The 21,451-nt window shown below is 47.6% G+C and overlaps 1 protein-coding gene across 1 annotated transcript in view; it reads left to right on the top strand.

Annotated features, from left to right (window-relative positions):
* The window catches only part of RASSF3 (Ras association domain family member 3), a 72,621-nt gene extending 57,982 nt beyond the window's left edge, over window positions 1-14,639 (top strand). Inside the window, exons 2-5 of the mRNA XM_053921209.1 lie at window positions 3,749-3,856; window positions 6,399-6,636; window positions 8,261-8,370; window positions 11,949-14,639. Coding sequence (XP_053777184.1) covers window positions 3,749-3,856; window positions 6,399-6,636; window positions 8,261-8,370; window positions 11,949-12,098 — 606 coding nt within the window. The 3' untranslated portion in view covers window positions 12,099-14,639. The remainder of the gene's footprint in view (window positions 1-3,748; window positions 3,857-6,398; window positions 6,637-8,260; window positions 8,371-11,948) is intronic.
* The last annotated feature ends 6,812 nt before the right edge of the window (window positions 14,640-21,451 follow it).

The following is a 21,451-nucleotide window of genomic DNA, read 5'->3' as shown; positions in this document are numbered from 1 at the left end:
CCCAAAGGCCTTGTATTTGGTGGAAGGGCAGGCAGATTCTTCCCCATGTGAGAGGAAAGGAGGTGTGTCTGTCTGTCTCTCTCCCTCTCTCTCTCTCTCTCTCTCTCTCTCATCCTCACCTGAGGACACGTTCATTGGTTTTAGGACAGGGGGAGAGAAAACATCGACATGAGAGAGGAACGTGAATTGGTTGCCTTTCATGGGCACCCCAATGGGGATCAAACCCACAACCCAGGCATATGTCCTGATCCGGAATTGAACCCACAGCCTTTTGGTATATGGGTTGACAACCACCTGGCCAGGGCAGAAATGGGGTCTCTTTTAAAGAGGTACACAGTTTGGAAGTTTTCCAAATCGAGAGTTTCTCCCACTCGGACGCTGAACAAATCCAGTGGGAGGAAATCCAAGGGCCTGAGTTTGTGACACCTGTGTCTTCCCCCCTGTGGCTGGACCCCTTAATAACTCAGAGAAGCCGGCTCAGTTATTCCGTGACGCTCCTCACTCGTACTCCACCTGTGCCGGGCAGTAGTGCCGTGAGGGCGCAGGTGATGTCCCCATGCCCAGGCAAGTGCCTGGCGCTTAGTGGAAGCCCGTCGAACATTTGCTCAGTGAGCAGGCCTTGGTGTGTGCAAATGCTCCTCTATCAGTTGCCTTAAAACTCCAGGATCATATAAGAATAAATCTTGAAAATTCTCATCACAAGAAAAAAAATTATAACTGTAAGGTGATGGGTGTTAACCTATCATGGTGATCATTTTGCAATATATACATATGTCAAATCCGTATGTTGTACACTTAAAATGAATACAGTGTTACACGTCAGTTATATCTCAATAAAAATAATACAGGATCGCAGCCTTTTAGGTTTTAGCTGCTTCTCAGATTTACTTTCCAGTTGGTCTTTTAACAATGAGGGTTCGGCCTTGGAAGAGCTCTTCCTGGGGTTTTAATCTCTGAGAAGGCAAGAGCGCTATTACACAAGCGTGTGCCTGTTGTTCGTGTGCAGACCGGCCAGAGGACGCGTCCCTTCCCAGACTGGCTCGCTCCTGTCACTGTCCTCAGGCCCCTGGGAAGGCCGCTGTGAGGGGCCTAAGTCCAGTAGCATCTGCCAGACCTGTGACAGAACCGATCACACTGATGCTCAGTGAAGTCAGTCAGGCGGAAAGGGACGGGAACCACGTGATTTCACTCACATGTGGGATATGAAGCAAAAGGCAACGAATGAGCAAACAAAAGAAACTCACAGATACAGACAACAGAATGATGGGACCGTGGGGAGAGGCTTGGGGGCGGACGAAGAGGGTAAAGGGGGTCAACTACATGGGCACCAGAGGAAATTCGATTTTGAGTAGTGAGCACACAATTGCGTATATAGACACTGCATATAAAGTTGTCCACCTGAGATTTATATAATGTCATCTACCTATGTTGCCCCAATAAACTTAACTAAAAAAAAAAATAACAGGACTGACCGAACTGACTGCTTGACTCTGCTGTTTGCTCTCAGTTGCTCCCTCACCCCTTCTCCTCCCTTCGTTCTTAGACTTCTGGCTTCTTAAGTGGTAAGTCCCGGGGTGTATATAAGCCACAGTATTCCTGTAATTAGCTACTTTGTAAGGCATTAAATCTTGAGTCTTTGGTGTCTATGATTCCTCCGATGGAACCGTCTGGCCCCGTCTGTCACACCAATGAGGACATCAGCTCTTTGCAAAATTACCCATTGGGCCAGGGAGCACCTTCAGGACCAGGGAACAGCCTAGGAAAGGGTAGGAAGCCCGAGCGCAGGCTTAGCGGCGGCCAAGCAGGACCAGGACTGGGGTCCTGCTGGCTCGGGCACTGTCCACACCCCTTTGCCCTGCCGGCGTTGCACCCACACCGTGCAAATGGGGTGCAAGCAGGGCAGGCAGGGATGCAGGGTGTGTTTTAAACTTCCTTGGAAAGAGACATTGAAGCTGCTGAAAAGGTATTTTAATCAGCAGCCCCCCTGCCCCATGACACCGTAAAAAAGATTGCGTGGGGTTTCACACCGGCAGATAGAATGCCGCTGCGGGAGCCTAGGGAAGGACCATCCCGTCTGAGCTGACGCTCCTCCAGCGTTTTTCTCCTGATGGTGGCCCGCCAGACTCCCTCAGGACCACGCGGGAATGGAAGTTTCTGAGATAATTTATAGTCGGCACACCCCTCTCAGGGTCTAGAATCCAAGGACTTGAGGCCTGAATGGATCAGGGGCCACTTTATCGTCTTCTGGGGCCTGTGCGGGCTCAGAACTAGCCGGTTGCTTGTGTAGGGTGTAGCACTAGCTGGCTGGGGGCAGCGGTGGGGGGGCGTCGACAGATGCCTGCTTGGAGGGTCTCCAGTGGTGAGGATGGTATGGTGTAGTCTCTGGGAAAGTGGCACCTCTTCAAAGGCTTTATTTGTGGGGATAAATCATTTGATTTTAATGATGCTTCCTCCTTTTGTCTTGAAGATTAGGTCCCTTTCTCCTTTCTGAGTTGCTGCTCTGGTTGGAATCTGATTAGGCAACTTTTCTTTAAGTTTTCAGACGCCCACAGGGGAACTGTGGGCACCTGTTCAGTTCAGTGGAAACAGCATAGAGGGCCTGGGTAAAAATTGAGCATGGTCTCCCAACTAGTTGGGCTGTCCTCAGCCAAGCCCCTTGGTCTCTGTAGGTCTCAGTGTCCGTCTGTGATATGGGGGTGCTAATTAGCCCATCAGGAGGATCCGGTGAGGACACACTGTGGAAGTAACTACTGATTTCAGTAAACGTTTGGAGTTACTTCGGGGCCTGGCTTCCAATGAGTTCCACCACTTCTGCATAATAGTTAGGTTTCTATGGGCAGGTTAATTTACTTCTTAGAACTTGATCTCGTCTGGAAGCTGGAATAACAACACCTACTTGTTAAATTGTTGGGAGAGGTAAATGCAGTACAAGTTAGGTGCCCGATAAACCTGGCTCCTGGGGTCACTGGAGCTTGGCCATCTATCATACAGTAGTAGCCTTTGCATCTGCCATACGCTGGTTGAGCTCTCTGAGACGATAAACCGATAAACCGCTAGTGAATGTTTCACAGTGATTAGAGCCCTATTGTTCCCTGCAGGGAGGAAGTGGGGAGGCAGGGGTGGGGCGGGGCAGGAGGGATGGGGCTGAGAGTGGGCGGGTAGGGGAGGTCTGGCTACATTCGGATTCGTGTGGAAAATAAATTTCCTTCTGGTGATTGCGTATAATTTGACAGATCAGTGATTAGTGCCAGTTAACTTTTATTAACTACTGTATAATACGGTAACGCTCCAGGATCATAAAGGTCATAAAATTTGCTAAAGAGAACATTTTGGTATATGTCTTTAAATATTATTTAAAGTGGAAATAGCCAAGCTAGCAGGTACTTTAAGGGAATTGTGTTTTTTGCAGAAGGGAAAGTCAGCAAAGACAGTTTTGCAAAATAATGTTTAATGAAGTCTTGCTTTTAGCTGCTGACAAAATGGTTTTTGACACATCCCTCAAGAACTACGGTCTGAAGAGATGAGACCCGTAGTTGTGGTTGAGTTGGACGTTGAGTGGGGGAAATGTGTCAAGTGAGTGAGAGAGAGAGAGAGAGAGAGAGAGAGAGAGTGTGTGTGTGTGTGTGTGTGTTTCAAGGTGTAAACTGCTCCGTAGTTAGTCACAGTGGTCTTGTGTGTGAAGAATTCTGGCTTATCTGCATTTTTTTCTATGATTGCTCACATGTGGCATGCCTTGTTTTTCTCCTAGGATGTGGAGAAAGAGAAGGAAACGCACAATTATCTCAGCAAAGAAGAAATCAAAGAGAAAGTTCATAAATACAATTCAGCAGTCACAGACAAGTTGAAGATGACCTTGGTAAGCACCCGTAATACTCCTTAGGTTGACAGAGGTCTAAAGACGAACGTAAGTTGTCGCTACTACAATCTGTTTTAAAATCTCTGAATCACACTTGCAGAAGTGTAATGGCCAAGACGTTGTAGGACAGGAAAATGTTTCTGCATCTTTCAAATTAAAGCTGTATTTTGAAATACCTTTACTTCAAAATCAGTTAAATGGAGTTAACGTTTATTTTAACAGATTTTGTGCCTCCCCCGCCCCTCAAAGATGTTTAGCGTTGAGTGTGTAGTAGGATCATTGTCTGTGTGGCACGTGGATGGTAACTCCATTCCAAGGAGGCCTTCACTTACGTTTTATCTTGTGTAAATAAATTTGCAAGTATCAGGAAAAGGGTTTTGCGCCAGTGGAGTGGAGTCTAATTGAACTCAGACTTTCCTCAGCTGGTTGTCTGGAGGGAGACTAAGTAACTGTTCAGCTTCCTACACATTGTTGATTCAGGGCCCTGCAACACCTTTGAAGCTCAGCGGGGGTGAGGGCACAGCAGGGGGAGCCCAGAGCTTGGAGGAGGAAAGGAGAGCTGACAGCAAAGCTGGAGCGTTTGTGTTCCACTAAACTGGACTGGCCCGCTCCGCCTCATCCGCGCCAGTGCCCCCACCCCCCCACACACTTGGTGACTTCCCTTGAAGCACCTGCCCGCCCTTGGTGCCAGTTTCCAAGGCCCTTGGACCCCTGCCTCTCAGTCTATTGACTGTGAACTGACAAGAGTTCAGCAAGGGACAGGGTGACCTGTTTAGAAGAGGCCCTACTGCACTCTGTGCCCCCGGGCCAGGGTAGGAGCTTTTAAACATAAGCCCTTGTGATACAGGCTCCCCACCCCCGCCCCCAGGGGGTCTGTGCTGAAAGGGGAGCTGGCAGATGGACTGGAGATTGTTCCTCATTACTCCAGCAGTGCTGTTTCTCCTTTTCAAACAGTTTTCATCAAAGTAGAAAAATTCCAACCCCCTCCTTTGGAGATAAAAATAGATGCAAGTTTCCATGTTGTTCCATAGATAAAAAATTTAAGCACCGTATAATACTTTCCACAAGACTGAACAAGTGAGTTAGTATCGGGAAGTGATCTGTGGAAAGGAAGAAAAATAATGGACCATAAAGAGGGTTTTAATGTTCTCCTCTTAACTGTGTCATTTTCACACAACACCTAAGGATTTATTTAAACAAAACATTACAGTAAAATTGTTTCTAAATGTACAAAATATAAAAGAAAAAGTGAAGACAAGACAGTTAGTACTATTTTTGGCAACTGTGAAACAACAATTCAACCATAACTTAAGACAGGTGCTAAAACTCATCAAATTGTATATATTAAATACATGCAATAAAGAAATGATTTTATTTATTTTTAGAGAGAGGGGAAGGGAGGGAGAAGGAGACACAGAGAAACATTGGTGTGAGAGAGAAATGTGGATCGGTCTCGTATGCATCCCGTCTGGGGAGGAACCCGCAACCCAGGCGTGTGCCCTGACCAGGAATCAAACCAACGACCTTTTGCTTTGAGGGATGATACCCAACCAACTGAGCCACACTGGTCAGGGCAAATATATGCATTTTTTTGGTATAAAAGTTATAGTTCACTACAGCTAATAAAAATGTATGTATATATGGAAGGAGACCAATAACCATGTTAAAACAAAAAAGATAAGTGCTTATGTTATATCTGTAGTTCACATGGTAGCTTGAATTTGTTTTAAAAATATTGCTGCCTGAAGTGCCTGAAATGCATCATTGTATTCCGGGCTATGTGGGATACATTTGTATAAAACAGTTGCAGTGAAATTGGTAATCTAGTACATATGATAATGGCCAGTAGGATTGGAAATATCTTGTTTTCTTACTGCCTACTCCTTGTTGACTTAGGTATTTCAAAGTCCTAATTGTGACCCTCCTTTTTTGTGTAATAGCTGGTCATCAGTTACAACTGTGGTTTCCTTGAGCAGCCATCCTAGACCTATCCCCCAGGCTTTAATGAGCCTTGTGGTTTGGCTAGCATCTGCTCCAGCCTATTGTGACCTTGCCAGGCCGTGGGCCCTGACCTTTCACATGCAGCTTTGGAGCCGGGAGTCTGGACCTTAGGAGGCCCTGTCTCCTGTGGCCACATCTGCCCTACAGACCTTGCCTCTGGAAGCACTTTGCTGGGGTGTGCTAACCTCCCTCAGAAGTCATTCCCTTAGGGGCAGTCTCCAGTGAAGTTCTGCCACAGAGCTGTAAAAGAAAAGAAGGGAGAGAAAGAGTGTTTCCTCCCTGGCTGGGTAGCTCGGTTGGTTGGAGCATCGTCCCCATACACCAAGGTTTCAGGTTTGATCCCAGGTCAGGGTACATACAGGGAGCAACCAGAGAATGCATAAATAAGCAGGACAACAAGTCAGTGTCTGTCTGTACCTCTCTCTCATCAATAATAAATAATAATAGTAATAGTTTCATCTCCTTGTTTTGTTTTGATATTACCCTTTCCTAAAATGCCACCGTCAGCCCAGCTAAGTGTGTGCTTGTCTTCCTGCCTCAGAATTCGAACGGGATTTACACTGGCTTCATTAAAGTGCAGATGGAACTCTGCAAACCTCCGCAGACCTGTCCGGACTCCGGGAAACTGGCGCCCAGCAGCAACGGCTGTATGAACACGCTCCACATCAGCAGCACGAACACTGTTGGGGAAGTGATCGAGGCCCTGCTCAAAAAGTTCCTCGTGGCCGAGAGCCCTGCCAAGTTTGCACTGTACAAGCGCTGCCACAGGGAGGATCAAGGTATAGGCCGTGCTTGCGATGGAAGTGGTCTCTGCTTCTGCCTGTCGTTCGTGCTCGTTAGCAGAAGGCAGGCTAGTGGGCGCATGATCGCTGGCAGTTACAGCGGAGCCGGGACGGACTCTGAAAGCCGTGGTGATCGGGACATGAACCTCATGCCGCCCGGGTGTCTGTCTTTTTGAGTTGGACAGTTGTGCATCTGAAGGGCTCTCATGCATCCACATGAGAAAGGCTTTTCTGTGCACAGGGGGGTGGTTTTGATTTGTTTGTTTGGGGGTTTAATGCTCTTTAGGACAAAAAAGGATGCTCCTGTGGTTGAAGTTTGCAGTTAGATGTGCATCTGAACACGGGGCGGCCTGGTGGACTCGGTCTCCGAGGCCTTGAGGACGGGGAGGCCCGTGTGCATTGCTGCGCACTTCACATCTTATTGCTGATGTCACTGGCACAGCCCGGGGCTCTTCCCTTTCCCTAGCTTGTCTCTCTGGCCATTGCACTGGGGCACTTGGCCCCCAGGCCCCCAGAGGCACTTGCAGAGGGTGGATAACATTGTGATCTGGGGTCTGCCTGTCTGAACTCAATACCCACATTCAGTGGATAGAAAGAGAATATTAAATTTCTGCATGAAACAGAATAAGATATTCCGGGTCAGGTATTCGAGCAGAAATTGATACCAGTGCTGGAAACAGTGATTGAGTGATTACGTGCTCATCTGAAAATGGCGTCTGTGTCTGCGCGTGAGGAGTCAACCACCTACCTCCTCTGGTTTTCCTGGGCAGCCTAAAGCAGCTCCGGGAGAAAATAGCCCTGACCTGGCGTGATAGGAATGCCCTCAGTTGCATGGAGACGAGAGCCAGCTAGTTACTGAGTGTATGCACGTTTTTTGAATCCATACCCTGGGCTCGGCTCTGCAGAGTACAAGGATGAATGGACCGAGGTTTCTGCCCTCGAGCCCACAGGCTCAGTGAGTGGGGCAAGTTCACATCTGTGGGGAAATCAGCTTCTACAGTGCAGTTGTACCTGGAAGGGCCAAAATAAGGCAGATAAGCTCAGATGGCATTTCTATCTTGTCGGCTTCTTTGCCGGCTCACCTGGGCTTAGCTGTACAATCCTGTTGAAATAATACCTTCATGGCCAGCCGAGAGCTTAACACCACAGGCGAGGCTGGCACTCCGTGTGAGGAGACGTGTTGAGCTGTGCGTGAAGCCCCCAGGCTGGAGTGCCGGCTGCCTAGTGAGTTTGTGGCTGCTCATTCTAAATTGATTTGCAGAGAGATTTGCTCCTAGAGCTCTGATTTCATGTTCTTTGGGTGGTATATTTTTATTGTTTTGAAAGGGGTTGCAGATTCTTTTTTAAGTTTCTCATCTTGCTTTCTCCAGGGAGAAGCAGAATTAATTATAAGCCATTTGGGGCATGAAGGCCTATTTAAATTCAGTCATGAAGAATTATTTCCTTTTTGATCAAGGCGCACAGTTCATATTGTGCAGCTAGAAAGAATAGATGTCCTTCCACTGTGGGCCACTGGTAATAAGATGAGGAGGGCCTTGCCTTGGTCCAGAGGACGGATGGTGCGGGTGTGTGGTGGAGGGAGTGATTCAGCGCTCAGTCTGTGGCCTGTTTCCTTCCCCAGTCTACGCCTGCAAGCTCTCAGACCGGGAACATCCACTCTACCTGCGGTTGGTAGCGGGGCCCAGAACAGACACACTTAGTTTTGTTCTCCGTGAACATGAAATTGGAGAGGTAAGTGATTGTACGTTACCGCTTTAAACTTGACACACCAGCTGGTCCTGTTGTATTGCTCTAGCCTAGTGATTTTACCACTGGGAAGGGGAAGGAAGGTGGGGTGGGGGAAGAGAGCGAGGGAGGGAGGGTTTGCTGTCATGGAGGCGGAGGGGCTGGTTAGTCCTGTGGAGGGCAGCCTGTGGTATGTTTCTGAATGGTTCGAAGTCAGCCTAGAGTTAGTCTATATATCATTCTTTTACAGCACTCATTGTGTTGGTCTGCGATTTTCAGAGGTGGAGGAAATAAAACTTTTACTTGATCTGCACCCAAAGAGTCTTTTTCACCCCTTCTACATCTAAATTCCCCTAATGCAGCTGAACTTTGAAAGCTGACACTCTCCATATGCTCACTACTAACAAAGTCTCCAGGCCAATTTGCTCCAAAGGGAAATAAAAGGGAATTCAATCTCTTCACCGGGAAAGACATTTAACTTTGTAGAATCCCTTTCTTCCTTCTTTGCCCAGATGATTAAGAAATTATGGCTATGTATATAGCGTCATTTGCGTTTCCTTTCCAGGGAGGACTGTATTGAGGCCAGTTCAGTTGAAGGAGAAAGCACTTTCGATTGTCCTTGTAGATCAAGTGTCGACTTTAAAAGGACACTTGAGCAAGTCTCCCAAGCTCTGGGTCTCACTCAGTCTTTTGTCTGAAACAGGAAATGGCTCGAGGTGCCCGCTCTGTGATGCAGCGAGAATGGGGTTTCTGGGTTAGAAAGTCAGGGAGCCAGGCCTCTGCTTCTGTGAGGTTAGCAGGGTGGCCTCAGGGAAACCTGGTCTTCTCAGTCCTCAGTCTTTCAAGTCTGTGCCGTGTGGGACTAAATACTTGACAGCTGCTTTTAAGTCACAAATTAGCAAGTGTGTAAACATGCTTTGTAAATACTATGATTTTTTTTTAAAACAATTTATTTTTTTAGAGAGAAGGAAAGGGAGAGTGAAAGAGAGGGAGTGAAACATCAGTGTGCAGTTGCCTCTCACATACCCCCTACTGGGACCTGTGCCCCAGGCCTGTGCCCCGATTGGGAATCGAACTGGCGACCCTTTGCTTCGCAGTCTGGTGACAGACACCAACCAGGGCCAATACTATGTTTATGTCAGTGTGAAGTGGAACTCTATTTGGAGAGTTTTAGGAAGACAGTGATTTTGGACACTTGAAGTTTCTTTTGATTCCGATGTTCTGAAGTTGTTAAAATTTGCTGTCTTTTGGGGAGGAAAGTGGGTCTGGCCCTTTAATTGGCACAGGGCCGCATTCCCTCAGAAAGCCCTGCCGAATATATCAGCATGGTCTTGCCAGTGTCCTTGGTATTGGTCTTTAAGTATTGCACATGGCTTGATGTAGTGAGAGCCACATTCGTCGTTTGGGAGGGAATTACGGTTTTGAAATTTCCTTTGTTTTAAATATCCTGAATTGCTTTATTAGACGTCTGTGTGGCGGTCTTGTTTCTCAGCGCGTTCAGGCTAACTGCACTGAGGGGACGAACAACTCTATAGCTCTCAGGGGCAGGGAGGAACTTACTAGATTTTGGAGAACATACGTGAAAAATAGAATCGTGGTTTTAGAAATTTAACAGAATAATCCGATGTAGAGAGTTTTGCTGCCCTCTCCCGTGTTTCTCATTTTCTTTAATAACCAAGACCCGTCTCTGGGAACCTTCTGTCACTGAGCCCACTTGGTGGTCTTATCCTGTCTCCTGTCTGTTCACTGTGTTGGATCTTCTCCAGGCTTTCCCCTGCCCCACACCCCTGGGAGTTCTCCATCAGAATCGGGCCTGGCCGTGCAGAGATTCCCAGCCAGGGCCCAGCACCCCTTTTTGGGAGGGGAGGGTGTGTAGTTTGAAAGAAAACTCCTAGGTGATGCCGTGTACCCTTCTTGGTCTTCCCTGCTTTCGTGAGAAAATAAAAAGCAACCCACAAACATTGATTTTGTCTTCTCAGTACCAGGGTCTTTTAGGGAAGCAACTCAGAGCCTCGTGGGCAAGAGACAAAGCCCAAATATTGAGGAATATGATAGCTATGATGTAGGAGAGAGAGGTACTCGATAAACAATTATAATACTTTTTATGTCTTTTTTAAAAAGATTGTATTTATTTATTTTTAGAAAGAGGGTTAGGGAGGGAGAAAGAGAAGGAGAGAAACATTGGTGTGCGATTAGTTGCCTCTTGCACATTCCCTACTGGGGACCTGGCCTGCAACCCAGGCATGTGCCCTAACTGGGAATCGAACCGGTGACCCTTTGGTTCACAGGACAGCACTCAATCCACTGAGCCACACCAGCCAGCGCTTTATATCTTTTTAAGTCAAGGTTACTAGTGCTCAAGTGAGAGATTTTTAAAAGACAGTCCTGGGTAGAAAGGGAGGGGAAGAAATCATGGAAGGCTTCTTAGAGAAAGTGGTATATAAGCTGAAACTTGACAGTTGAGTAGGAGTTCTCCAGGCAAAGTGGAGGAGGGGCGAACATGTGCAAAACCACTTGAGGTAGTAAGTGAGGGGGACAGTGAAGAGAGGTTAGTTTAGGGTCTTCTCTTACACTTAGCAGAAATAACCAAGGGAAGCATGGGAGGGTCATCCCCCCGTTATCCATGGTGGATAACGTTTTAAGACCCCCCAGTAGGTGACTAAAATCACAGATAATACCAAACTCTTTTCACCTAAAGGAAGCACTTTATGGCTTCTCTTGGTTGTATGTGAATTGGCAGCATCACTACTCTTGTGCTTTAAAGTAAAATAAGGGTTGCGTGAGCACCCGCACTGCAGTAGTGGGGCGCTGCATCTGAGGACCTAGACGCTGCTAAGTGACCCATGTGCAGGGAGCATACGCAGCATGGCCACACTGGGCAAAGGGGCGATTCATGTCTTGGGCGGGGGGTGGGGGACGTGGGCGGCTCGAGATTTCTTTACGCTACTCACAACGGCATGCAATTTAAAACTTACGAATTGTTCATCTCTGGAATTTTCCATTTAATATTTTTGGGCCAACGGTTGGCATGAATAGCTGAAGCCATGGAAAAGAAATTGCAGATGGAGGGTACTTCTCTGTTCAGGCTGGCTGTTTGGGGAACAGATTGGGGAGCGTGGAGTGGAGTGGAGTGAGGAGGCCAGGTAGGAGGACGTCCAGGGTAGGAGAAGATGATGGTGGCCAGCACCAGGGGGCAGCTGAGATGGGGAGAAGCGGGCAGACTAGAGAACTGTTTAAGACGGACATGATGAAATGGATTGTGGGGGGTGAGAAGGAAGACGGTGACAATGACCCAAGTGGAGGGAAGAGATGGAGGGCGTGTGGGGTTGTTTCTAATGCTTCGGGGGGTCAAATCAGGAGTGATGGTGTCTAGTGTGGACTTGGGGGCATGGAGGCCCTGGTCTTGTGAGAGCCATTTGGCAGGAAGGAGGGCGGTGATGGGCAGCCAAGGTGGGGGTGGCAAGGGCTGGTGACACCGCCGGGGTGGGGTCGGAGCCCAGCCACACCATGTGTGCTCACAGGTGGCATTCCTGAGTCTTAACAGAACTGAACACCTGGCATTTTTCTTTTTTGCCTTCTCCTAGTGGGAAGCCTTCAGCCTTCCAGAACTGCAGAATTTCTTGCGTATCTTGGACAAGGAAGAAGATGAGCAGCTGCAGAACCTGAGGAAGCGCTACGCGGCCTACAGGCAGAAGCTGGAAGAAGCCCTCGGCGAGGTGTGGAAGCCCGACTAAGGGCTCCTGTCGCTCCGGGCGGCACAGGGACCACGGACAAACCAGCAGCGAGCGTCTCTTCTCGGAGGGCTTTTCCTTGCCCTGTGATGCGAGGCTCTTCCCCCTTTATCTCTAGATGTAGTGCCCCAACCTGGGCACGCGGCACCTGCGCCCTCGCGGCCTGTGGAAGGGACTGTGCGCGCTGGTCCTTCTGGTGTTGCGGCCATACCTCCGGCTCGCTGTGAATCGGGAGGGGCTACCGTGCTTCGAAGCATGGGCTCTGGGTTTTTGTTCTCTCATTTTCTTCTAGTTATTTTAATTATGTGAGGATGATGTTAAGCTTAAGGATGTGCACATGATTTTTTAAAAGCTTAACAAGGAATCTGTTTGAATACTTATCCTATGTTGAAACTACCTGTCTTGTTGTTTTTGGGGTTTTTTTTTAAATATCAGAGGGAACAGCCTTGTGAATTGAAAGGCACAGGAAGCTAGGAACTCTGAGGACTTTGTGAAGGATTTTGGAGGAGCCTGACATTTCAAGAAAGTAAAGAGCAAGTTTGGAAGAAGGCGTGAGTGGAGGTTGGGGGAGCTCTGAGGGAGGGTGGTTTGGGTGATGAGTAGCTGGTGGAGAAGAGAAAGGTGTATCTGTTTGTAAAGGAGTTAAAAGCATTCAGTTTTGAGGTACTGAGCCCATTGTAGGATTGCTCGATTTCTTGGTGAGTAAAATTGGGAACAGAGCCAAAGAAAGTGGGAGCTAGACCAAAAAAGAGGGGCTTGTAAGTGCAGGCGATGGGAAAGGCAGCTTTCAGGCAGGCGGGGCTCGCAGAACTGGGCGGGGCCTGGAGCCCTGGGTGGACCAGCCCCCCGCATTCTGCCTTCCTCTGTGGGAGGTCAGTGGGTGGAGGTTTTCTGGGCAGGTGGAGCAGGGACTCTTTGCTGACTCCTGGTAACTTACAGCTTTTTCCTGAGATTGTTTTCAAAGCTGAAAAGGAGTCTGGGAAGGGGTACTGTTTCTCCCAGATTGTCAGCCGGGAGAGTTGTCAAGTACAGAACTCACAGCACATGTTTGTGACAATCACTCCCTCCGTTTCCCTTGTTCCTTCGCCTCCCCGCGGGTTTCCTCCTTCCTTCTCTCCCTTTCTCTTCTTTTCCTTCTCCCTTACTCTTAGAAGTTGGAGTGTGTTCCTGCATAGTGGAGACCAGGGGTGTGGATGAAAGGCCTAACTCAGATCCAGAGTTCCAGAGGAGGGCTTGACTGGAAGGAGGAGGGCAGCGACGAGGGGAGGAAAGTCCACCCCCAGCTGACCGCAGGAGGGGCTCTCTATGGGAACTTTTTAACAAAAGTGCGTGTTCCCACCAACCAAAGAAATGCATGTGCAATAGAAGCCTTCCTTACAGCAGGTTAAATCAACTCATTTTATGCAGTAATTAATCTGAAAACAGTGGGAAAGGTGTGCTGTGGTTCTAGAGGAGAATTTAGTCTATTTTTTGTCTAGATTTTTTTGTTGTTGTTTATAAATTCCCAAGGAATTGTTAATGCTTTGGTGACACCTAATGGATTCTTTGTGAAATTCCAAGGTGCTTCAGTTCTTCGCCTTTTAAGTGAACTGTGCCTTTTGTCGCATTTCTGTTTCCCTCCTGGGGGCTCTTCTGGCCGTCAGAGAACGCCCACCATGCCGGAGGCAGATGTGAGTGTAGGCAGTGCCGTGCTGCACGCTACTGAGACAATCATACCTTCCTAAGCTTTTTAAAGAAAGCTGGAAAAAAAGAAAAGCAGAACTAGCTATAAAATATGTATGGCACCTCTTGTTTAATTTTGCATGCGACTTCTTTTTAGTACATCGATGAGGTTTTAGTGTCATTGTCACCCAACACCTTGTTGTTCAGGGAATGGCTTCATGGTTTTTATCCTGGTTTACTCTTCAGACTGTAGCCTGGGTTTGAGTATAGTGCTATCAGCCACCTGGCCTTTTCATTGCCCGTCCCAGCAAGCTTGTATTTTGTGAAGCATTTCTTTCTCAGATTAAGATAAGACACTGTTAGAACCTAATGTAGTAGCTGATGGGTATCTGTGAATTTTTGTTTTTGTAACTTGAAGTAGATTGTCTAAAATCGGCGTCCTCGCCTGTGCTAGCCAGAAGCCTGTCGCGTGCACTCCAAGTTTCAGTTGGGAAGACTTCCTGTGTTGAGATTCCGTCAGCTCATGGTTGAAGGTGATGTTCTCTCCCAAACACTGGTCATTGCGACGGCATTGTCAATGCGTAAAAGAAGAAGGGCCCCCGCGGCCACTGACATTTAAAATCATTCTGCAAATTCTTAGGTTAAATTAAACTATCTAAGCTTTGCTGTAATACTGTTTTCTCTTCAGTGTGTGATGGTACAGGAATGATGGGTAATGAAGGGGTAAGTATTGCAGGGGAGCCTCTTAAATTGCAGACGTAAAAAGTTATAATATTTATAATTGTGATGAGTTTAAGTTTATTTTTATAGGGAAGATTTTTCATCCCTAAAACTGTTTTTGGAATGGCAATTTGTTTCCATTATTAAAAGTTGATGTTGCTAGTTGTTGTTTGGGTGTTTTTATTTCTGATGCAGATAAATGAAGGTCACAGGGGCGGGCTAAACTACTTCTGCAGATACCTGGGGACACATGCTGGAATGTGACAAGTTTTACTAGGTTTGAGTGGAACACATTCGTTTTACATGTCACTTTTCCTTTTCCTGATCCTTTGGGGGAAAATAACCCTAGCTGAGAGTCTGCCCACACAATCCATTTCTGAAGCAGTCGTTTTCATCGTGAGCTATGCGGACATTCAAAGTGCATTAACCATGTGAACAGTTTAAAGAATTATGAAGTGGGACACCCTGTGGCTACTACCAAAATAGAACACTGTAGGTTCCTTAGAAACGTCTGTCTATCCCACCTCCCCATCCTTACCCCTGAGGTCCTTGAAACAGACCCTTTCAACATAAAAAGTGTTTGTATTTTTTTAGCCAACCTGATGGTCACACGTGGGTGAGGAGTGTTTGGTGGTCAACTGTGGTGACTGACTGGGTTTATTTGCGGGCCCCACCCCCTGCACACCACTGCCTTCAGGCCTCCTGTAGGTCAGTGTTGTTACTGCTGCACTGCCCTCTAGTGGCGCTGATGAAATAGCAAGGCTGCACTGATTGTTGGGGGGAAACATTTCAAGTACTATAGCTGCTCACAAGTGAAATACTGTGATAGAAAATGATGGCTCTATGCAATGTTCCTTTCCCACTGAAATATCCAGCGGCATCTAATTGGGGAGCTCAGTGCGGGTATTATCCAAGGTGCAGGGCGATGGTTTGAAATTTTTATTCTTTAAAGGGATTTAGCTTCCTGCTCTAGGCTTCTCTTCAGAATTTGGCACTGATTGATAACTTATTTAAATAAATATTCACATGTTACAAAATCAGTTCTCAAGAATTGTATTCTGTGTTTGCGACTCTGTTACATGATCCCAGTTAGGGTTTTTGTATTTTTGAAAGAACAAGGAAAGTCTCTACGATTTTCAAAGTGCTTATGTGTGCAAGGCATTATTCCAAAAAGCTTAATATGTGTCAACTCATTTCCTCCTCATCCCCATTTTGTAGGTGAGGAAACAGATGTGCGCTGGGGTCAGCAGCTTGCCCCCCCCCCCCCCCCCCGTGAGCAGGTGGCAGGGCTGGGTCCTGGCAGTCCAGCCTGACCTCTCCACCCTCTTCCCGTGAGCATGTTGCAGTCTGTCAATTAACCTGCCTGTTCAAAGCCTTTTTGGTTGCCGCTACTGGGCAGTTCATCTGAAAGAGGTCTCCCTGGGTGTAGTTGGGACTTAGGAGAAATGAAAGGACAGCCTCGATGTCAGAATGCTCTATCTCGTTTTTGTTGTTCATTTAGCATTCCATTTCAGCGATTAGCGCAGGGTGAAACACCTGCCTGTGTTTCTGTGCACGGGTTCTGCTGCGTGGGAGAACTGACAGGTGGGTGACTGAACCCAGCATTCTCACTGCAGTCAGCAAGAGAACCCCTGGGACTGGGGAAGAAGAGCTTCCGAGTTCCCAGTTTGGGAGGAGCCCCCAGGCATTCAATGCTGGAGTTTTCTCCCCATCAAGGGTGATCCTCTTTAAAGGAACACAGGAAACTACAGTGTTTTAAGTCTTTAAAGTATGCACTTGTCTGGTGTGAATCACTGCTTGCTGTAGTAAGTGTTCGAGAAAGCAGCTTTGTGTAAGGATTGGGGGGATGGGGCAGGGAGAGGGGAGTGGGCAGCAAAAAATAGTGACTACAAAGGTTTTGGGGTTTTTTTGTTATTGGTTTTTAATTTCTTTTTCTTTTTTTGGCAAAATTTTCCCTTTAATTTCATAAAGTGAGAATGGAGGGGTAGAGGACAGACCCTTTTAATCATAATAGTTTCCAAAGACAGCTGAGATTCTCAGGTTTGGTTGAAGTAGCACTTGGCAGCAGCTGAACTCCAAAAGCTCCTCTCTTCTTCCCGTTTCCAAGAAAAGGGAGTACTGGAATTTTGAATGCTTACACACATACACAACACAACACAAGGGCTGAGTCGGGGTTTCGGCTTTGTTTTGGGAGGGAGTTCTGTTAACCAGGATGGTTTGTTTTTATCTTTCTGAACGAGCGGCCTCACCTTTAATAGGCCTCACCCTTGAGTGGCACAGATCTGGTGGTGTTTGCACCCTCCCCTCACTTCACTCCCTTTATGGGCCGGTGGGATTAATTAAACTCGTAATTAATGAAAGGGTGCAGCTCCTTACCTTTGAAGTGGGGTTCTAAGGGGCTCTGCGGTAGAGGCCCTTCTGATTTTCAAATGCCACAACATTTTCTTAAATTCTAGGCATTCGGGAGCAGCAAACTGTCTTGCTGACACTTAGAATCCTCCAGTTGTACAATGGTAGGCGGGAGACAACAACCTCATATCCCAGTCCTTTCATCTGAACTATATAAATGGTGTCTTCATTGTCTTTTCAAAAGGGCAAGCATTTCAGATGTTTTTTCCTGCACATGCACTCTCTTAAGGGAAACGTTCAAAGTCAATGATGATTTTTCGGTAAAATCAAGCATGTCTCCTAATGCCTTATCAATAAAAGATGCTGCTCTGAGAACACAGGGGCTGCTATAGGAGTCAAAGGATTTGGGTCTCAGGCTTTGGAAAAGTCCAAGTTCCACTGCCTTTTTTTCTTCCTTTTTTTAAAAAAAGATTTTATTTATTATCCTCAGAGAGAGGGAAAGGGAGGGAGAAAGAGAAGGCAAGAAACATTGATGTCACAGAGATGTATGCGCCCCCACTGGGATCTGAACCCACAATCCAGACATGCACCCTGACTAGGAATTGAACCAGGACCTTTCACCTTGCAGGATGACGCCCAACCATCTGAGCCACCGGGGTGGGGCACCTTTTTCCCAAGTGCACCTCCTATGGGGGTTTGCATGTGCTGGGGAAGGGAGTGAGCTTCAAGGAAGACAACCAGCTACTGTGTCAGGGTGGATGAGGCCACGAGTGATGGTTCTGTCCCCTGTGTCACCTCGTGTTCCTCTATTTCAGTTTGCTTTTTAAAATTTTGTTCTTTGCAAGTAAGGTGATTGATCGAGTAGGTAATGTGAAAAGTTACTCGTTACGAAGTTGGTGGTTGGGAAAGGCCAGTGTTTGGGATCTGTTGGAAGAGAGGTCAGGAGAAAATAAGGTCCCTGCATTGAAATGTTTCCTTTAAAAAGCTGTGAATTTGTACAAAAGGGGTGATTCTGCATATTCCTAATTTCACCCAGTTTCTGAAAAGCTTGCCAAATGCCCAATGCTGGTGTTATTGCTGCTACCACCTCCTTGACTCCCCGAGGAAGTCACATTTTACAGTTATCTGCAGTATTTACAGCTTTGATGCGCAGGGTCACTAATGTTCTAACAACAATGAAGCTTGCTTTCATGTTATTGGAGATACAGTGAGGTTTATGTTTGTTAAAATGAGAATTATTGTTACGGTTCCTCCCTCCCTCCCTCCGTTCCTCCCTCCCTCCTTCGGTTCCTCCCTCCCTCCCTCGCTTCTACTTTTTTCCCAGCCAATGGCTGGGAACAAATTGAAATCCTCTTTGAGGAATGAGTGTATCTGGTGCACTGTCAGGCTCTGTTATATCTGTATTATTAACCACCTTTTTTTTTTTAACTTTCACGGTATGTTAGTTCTGTTCATTGCACAAAAAGAAACGTGAGAAGAATACCAAGTGTTATAATTTATTTCGACAAATACTTATTTATAAATCACCCTGAGGATGTTAGGTACCGGTAGATTTCCGGGAGAAAGAATATGACCCTTGTCTCTGTGGAAACCAGAGTCCACGTGTAATGCAAACTGGTAAGCGTCACGGAGAGGAAGCACAGAGGGTTCTGAGCGGGTAGGAGGTTAGAGAAGGCTTCCTGGAGGACGTGAACCAGAGCTGAGATCTTACGGATGCGTAGGAGTTACCAACCGGGATTCATAACTTATTGATGGACATTTCCTAGGAATGGGGCCTGGTTCCTGAGGGCTTTGGGCTGCACGTTGTATTGGCGTCGCCCTTGCTGGTTTTCCTCCGTTATGAGAAAAGCACTAGGGCTAAATTCTCCCGAGGGTAAGGCTTCATCGTTGGCAAGAGCAGAGTTAAAACTACAATCGCAGTCGCTGTGGATCAAACCAACTTTTCTCCCTGCAGAGCGTTTGCTTGTCTCACTGAGCTGACGTGAGGAGTGAGTGAGACGTGAGCGGAGGGCGCCCTGCTCGCCGTAGCCGACACCGCGCGGGGCGGTGCAGTTTCCCAAGTTCTGGCTCCTACGGTGGTTTTCAGCCGCTCTACCGCCGCGCCAAGGCGCTGACGCTGACACTCATCTGCAAGCATCCCCCAGGACGCAGTTTCCGAGAGGGACGTTTTTCTAAGCAGGAACTTTTTGTTTTTTAACCTCAGGCTTAGAGAAGGAAATGGAGTTGTAAGCAGAACACTCAAGGTTCTAATCTAGGGTGATTGGAAGATCAAAACCTCACTATTCAGTGCCTTCACTTGTGCCCCCCATAAATATGGTGGCAGAGTCGTCTTCTCTGATGGGTTAGAGCCTAGTGCTGTCGTGTCTCTGCGAGGCGAGGGCCATGCTGACACACCAGGCCCGAGGCCGCGTGCAGGTGCAGCGGGGGGCCTTCGCCCTCCTTTCTGCCCGAGGTTGTCGCGCACGTGACTTCTCCCCCAGGTGGTCATCTTCTGGACTGGATCCTCAACTCACTTGGTATCTCGCCCAGCTGCAGGGCACAGCTGGGGAACTAAACATTTCATGGACCTGTCTGGAAACAGCCCCTTGCGCCGCTTAGGGGCAGGAAGGGGCTCCTGCAGGTGGCCCCTGAGCTGCAGCTTCCTCAAGTCAGCGTTCTCCCCCGGCCGGACTCGTAACGAGGGCCTTCCGTGGCATTGCAGGAAGAGGAAAGGGGCAGGAGGGATGGGCCTCGTTTTTGTTTTTCCCCTGCTGGGCAGAGAACCAGCGTTGGCACCTGGGCTCCGTTTACTGTGGCAGCAGCTGTGGGAGCATAGAGGCCGAAGGCCGCCCCACTAGGCTCGAAGTCAGTAGTCGCCTACTCCAGGCTGCTGAAGGAATCCCGGTTGTCACGTCGATCTCAGACCCAGTGTTGCGGCTCACCTGCTCTGGGAGGTGCTGGGGGTGGGAGGATGGGGAAGGCAAGGGCACACCGCAGCCATTTGCAGCCGTTTTCTTGGGGACTTAAGCAAGAACAGAATCAGTTGTGCTTCTGAGCTACTTTCCTAGCTTTGCCGCGAGGCAGGGGAGGAGTGACCGATGGTCTTGATATGGACAACAGGTGCCTCAGAAACCAAGCCAGAATCCTGACATGCCGCAGCTGCCGAGAGCAGAGACCTGCTCTGCCCTCGTGTTCTGCTCTCCCCCGCACCAGCTTTTGTGAGTTAGGGAGTCCCCTGGAGAGGAGACTGGGATTTGTGACTGGAACCTGCCGGCCAAAGAGAGTCCATTAAAATATTTTCCACCATGTGCTGAGAGCATTTTAGCAACCATTTCAACAAAGAAGCTTCTGCCTGGTTTTAGTAACAATAGCTGGGAACCAGTGTTTATGGCCTTCAAGCATGTAATGTGAGTAAGACTTTCCCCCCTCCCTTTGGCAGTAAGTGAGCCTTTGCCAATAGACCTGCCTCTCGCAGGTACCTACAACTGGATAGATTTTGACAAAAGGCATGACCCGGTTTTTCTCGTGGTAAACCAGCATGGGTCATTTTATTAGTCAAATATTGCTGCACAGCAAATTACTCCAAAATCAGCTTAAAACAACATGAACATTTAATGTATCAGGTGGTTTCTGTGGGTCAGAAGTTTGGAACAGGTTAGCTGATGGTTCTGGCCTGGGGGGGGGGTCTCTCATGAGTTAAATGTTGGATGGGGCTGGGGGTAGTCATATGAAGTTGGCCGGGCTGGGGTGTCTGCTTCTGAGATGGCTCCCTCTGCTGGCTGGCCAGTTGGCACCGGTCATTTGCAGTAGTCTGCCGATCTTCACCAAGTAGACCTCACCTAGGGCAGGTGGATTAACATGGTGGCAGGTTTCCCCCGGGTAATCCAAGAGAGGAAAAGTGCAGAAGTGGCCGCGTCTTTTATGATCTAGCCTCAGAAGTCGCACCATCACATGTGCCCTGTCCCATTGGTGGCGCAGACCAATGCTGATGCATTGCAGGGAGCCATGCTGGAAAGTGGTAAGTGAAGTGTGGGAGCTGTGTTTTGCTTTCTTTTCCAACAGCCACGCTGTGCAGTGGGACAAGAAACCACTTGAATGGTAGTGGCACCTCCCTTCTTAGCCTGAAACTAGTTGCCTTGGAAAGAGAGATATCAGGGACAAGTTCTCTTTTCTTTTTTTTCAGTCTGTTAACATATACTTTATATATGAAGGTGCTCTTCTGGTGGGTGCATAAATATTTATGAACCTTAGGTCCTCTTGTTGGATTAATCCCTTTATCATTATGTAATGCCCCTTGTCTCTGATTACAGTGTTTATTTTATGGTCTATTTTGTCTGATGTAAGTATAGCTTTTTGGTTTCCATTTACACGGAATATCTTTTTCTATCCCTCAACTTTCAGTCTGTATGTGTCTTTACATCTTAAGTGAGTCTCTTGTAGGCTGCAAGTATATAGATGGGTTTTGTTTTGATCCATTCATCCACTCTTTTGATCGGAGAATTTAGTCCATTTACATTTAAAGTAATTATTGAAAGACAGGTACTTATTGCCATTTTGTTGTTTTCTGGCTGTCTTGCAGTTCCTCTCTGTTCCTTTGTTGTGCTCTCTCTCTTCCTTTGTGGTTTGATGACTTTCTGAAGTAGTAT

Source organism: Desmodus rotundus, chromosome 3, assembly GCF_022682495.2.
Source record: "Desmodus rotundus isolate HL8 chromosome 3, HLdesRot8A.1, whole genome shotgun sequence".
Taxonomy (NCBI): Eukaryota; Metazoa; Chordata; class Mammalia; order Chiroptera; family Phyllostomidae; genus Desmodus; species Desmodus rotundus.
Note: the sequence above shows the minus strand (reverse complement) of the source record. Positions and strands in the feature narration are given on the sequence as shown.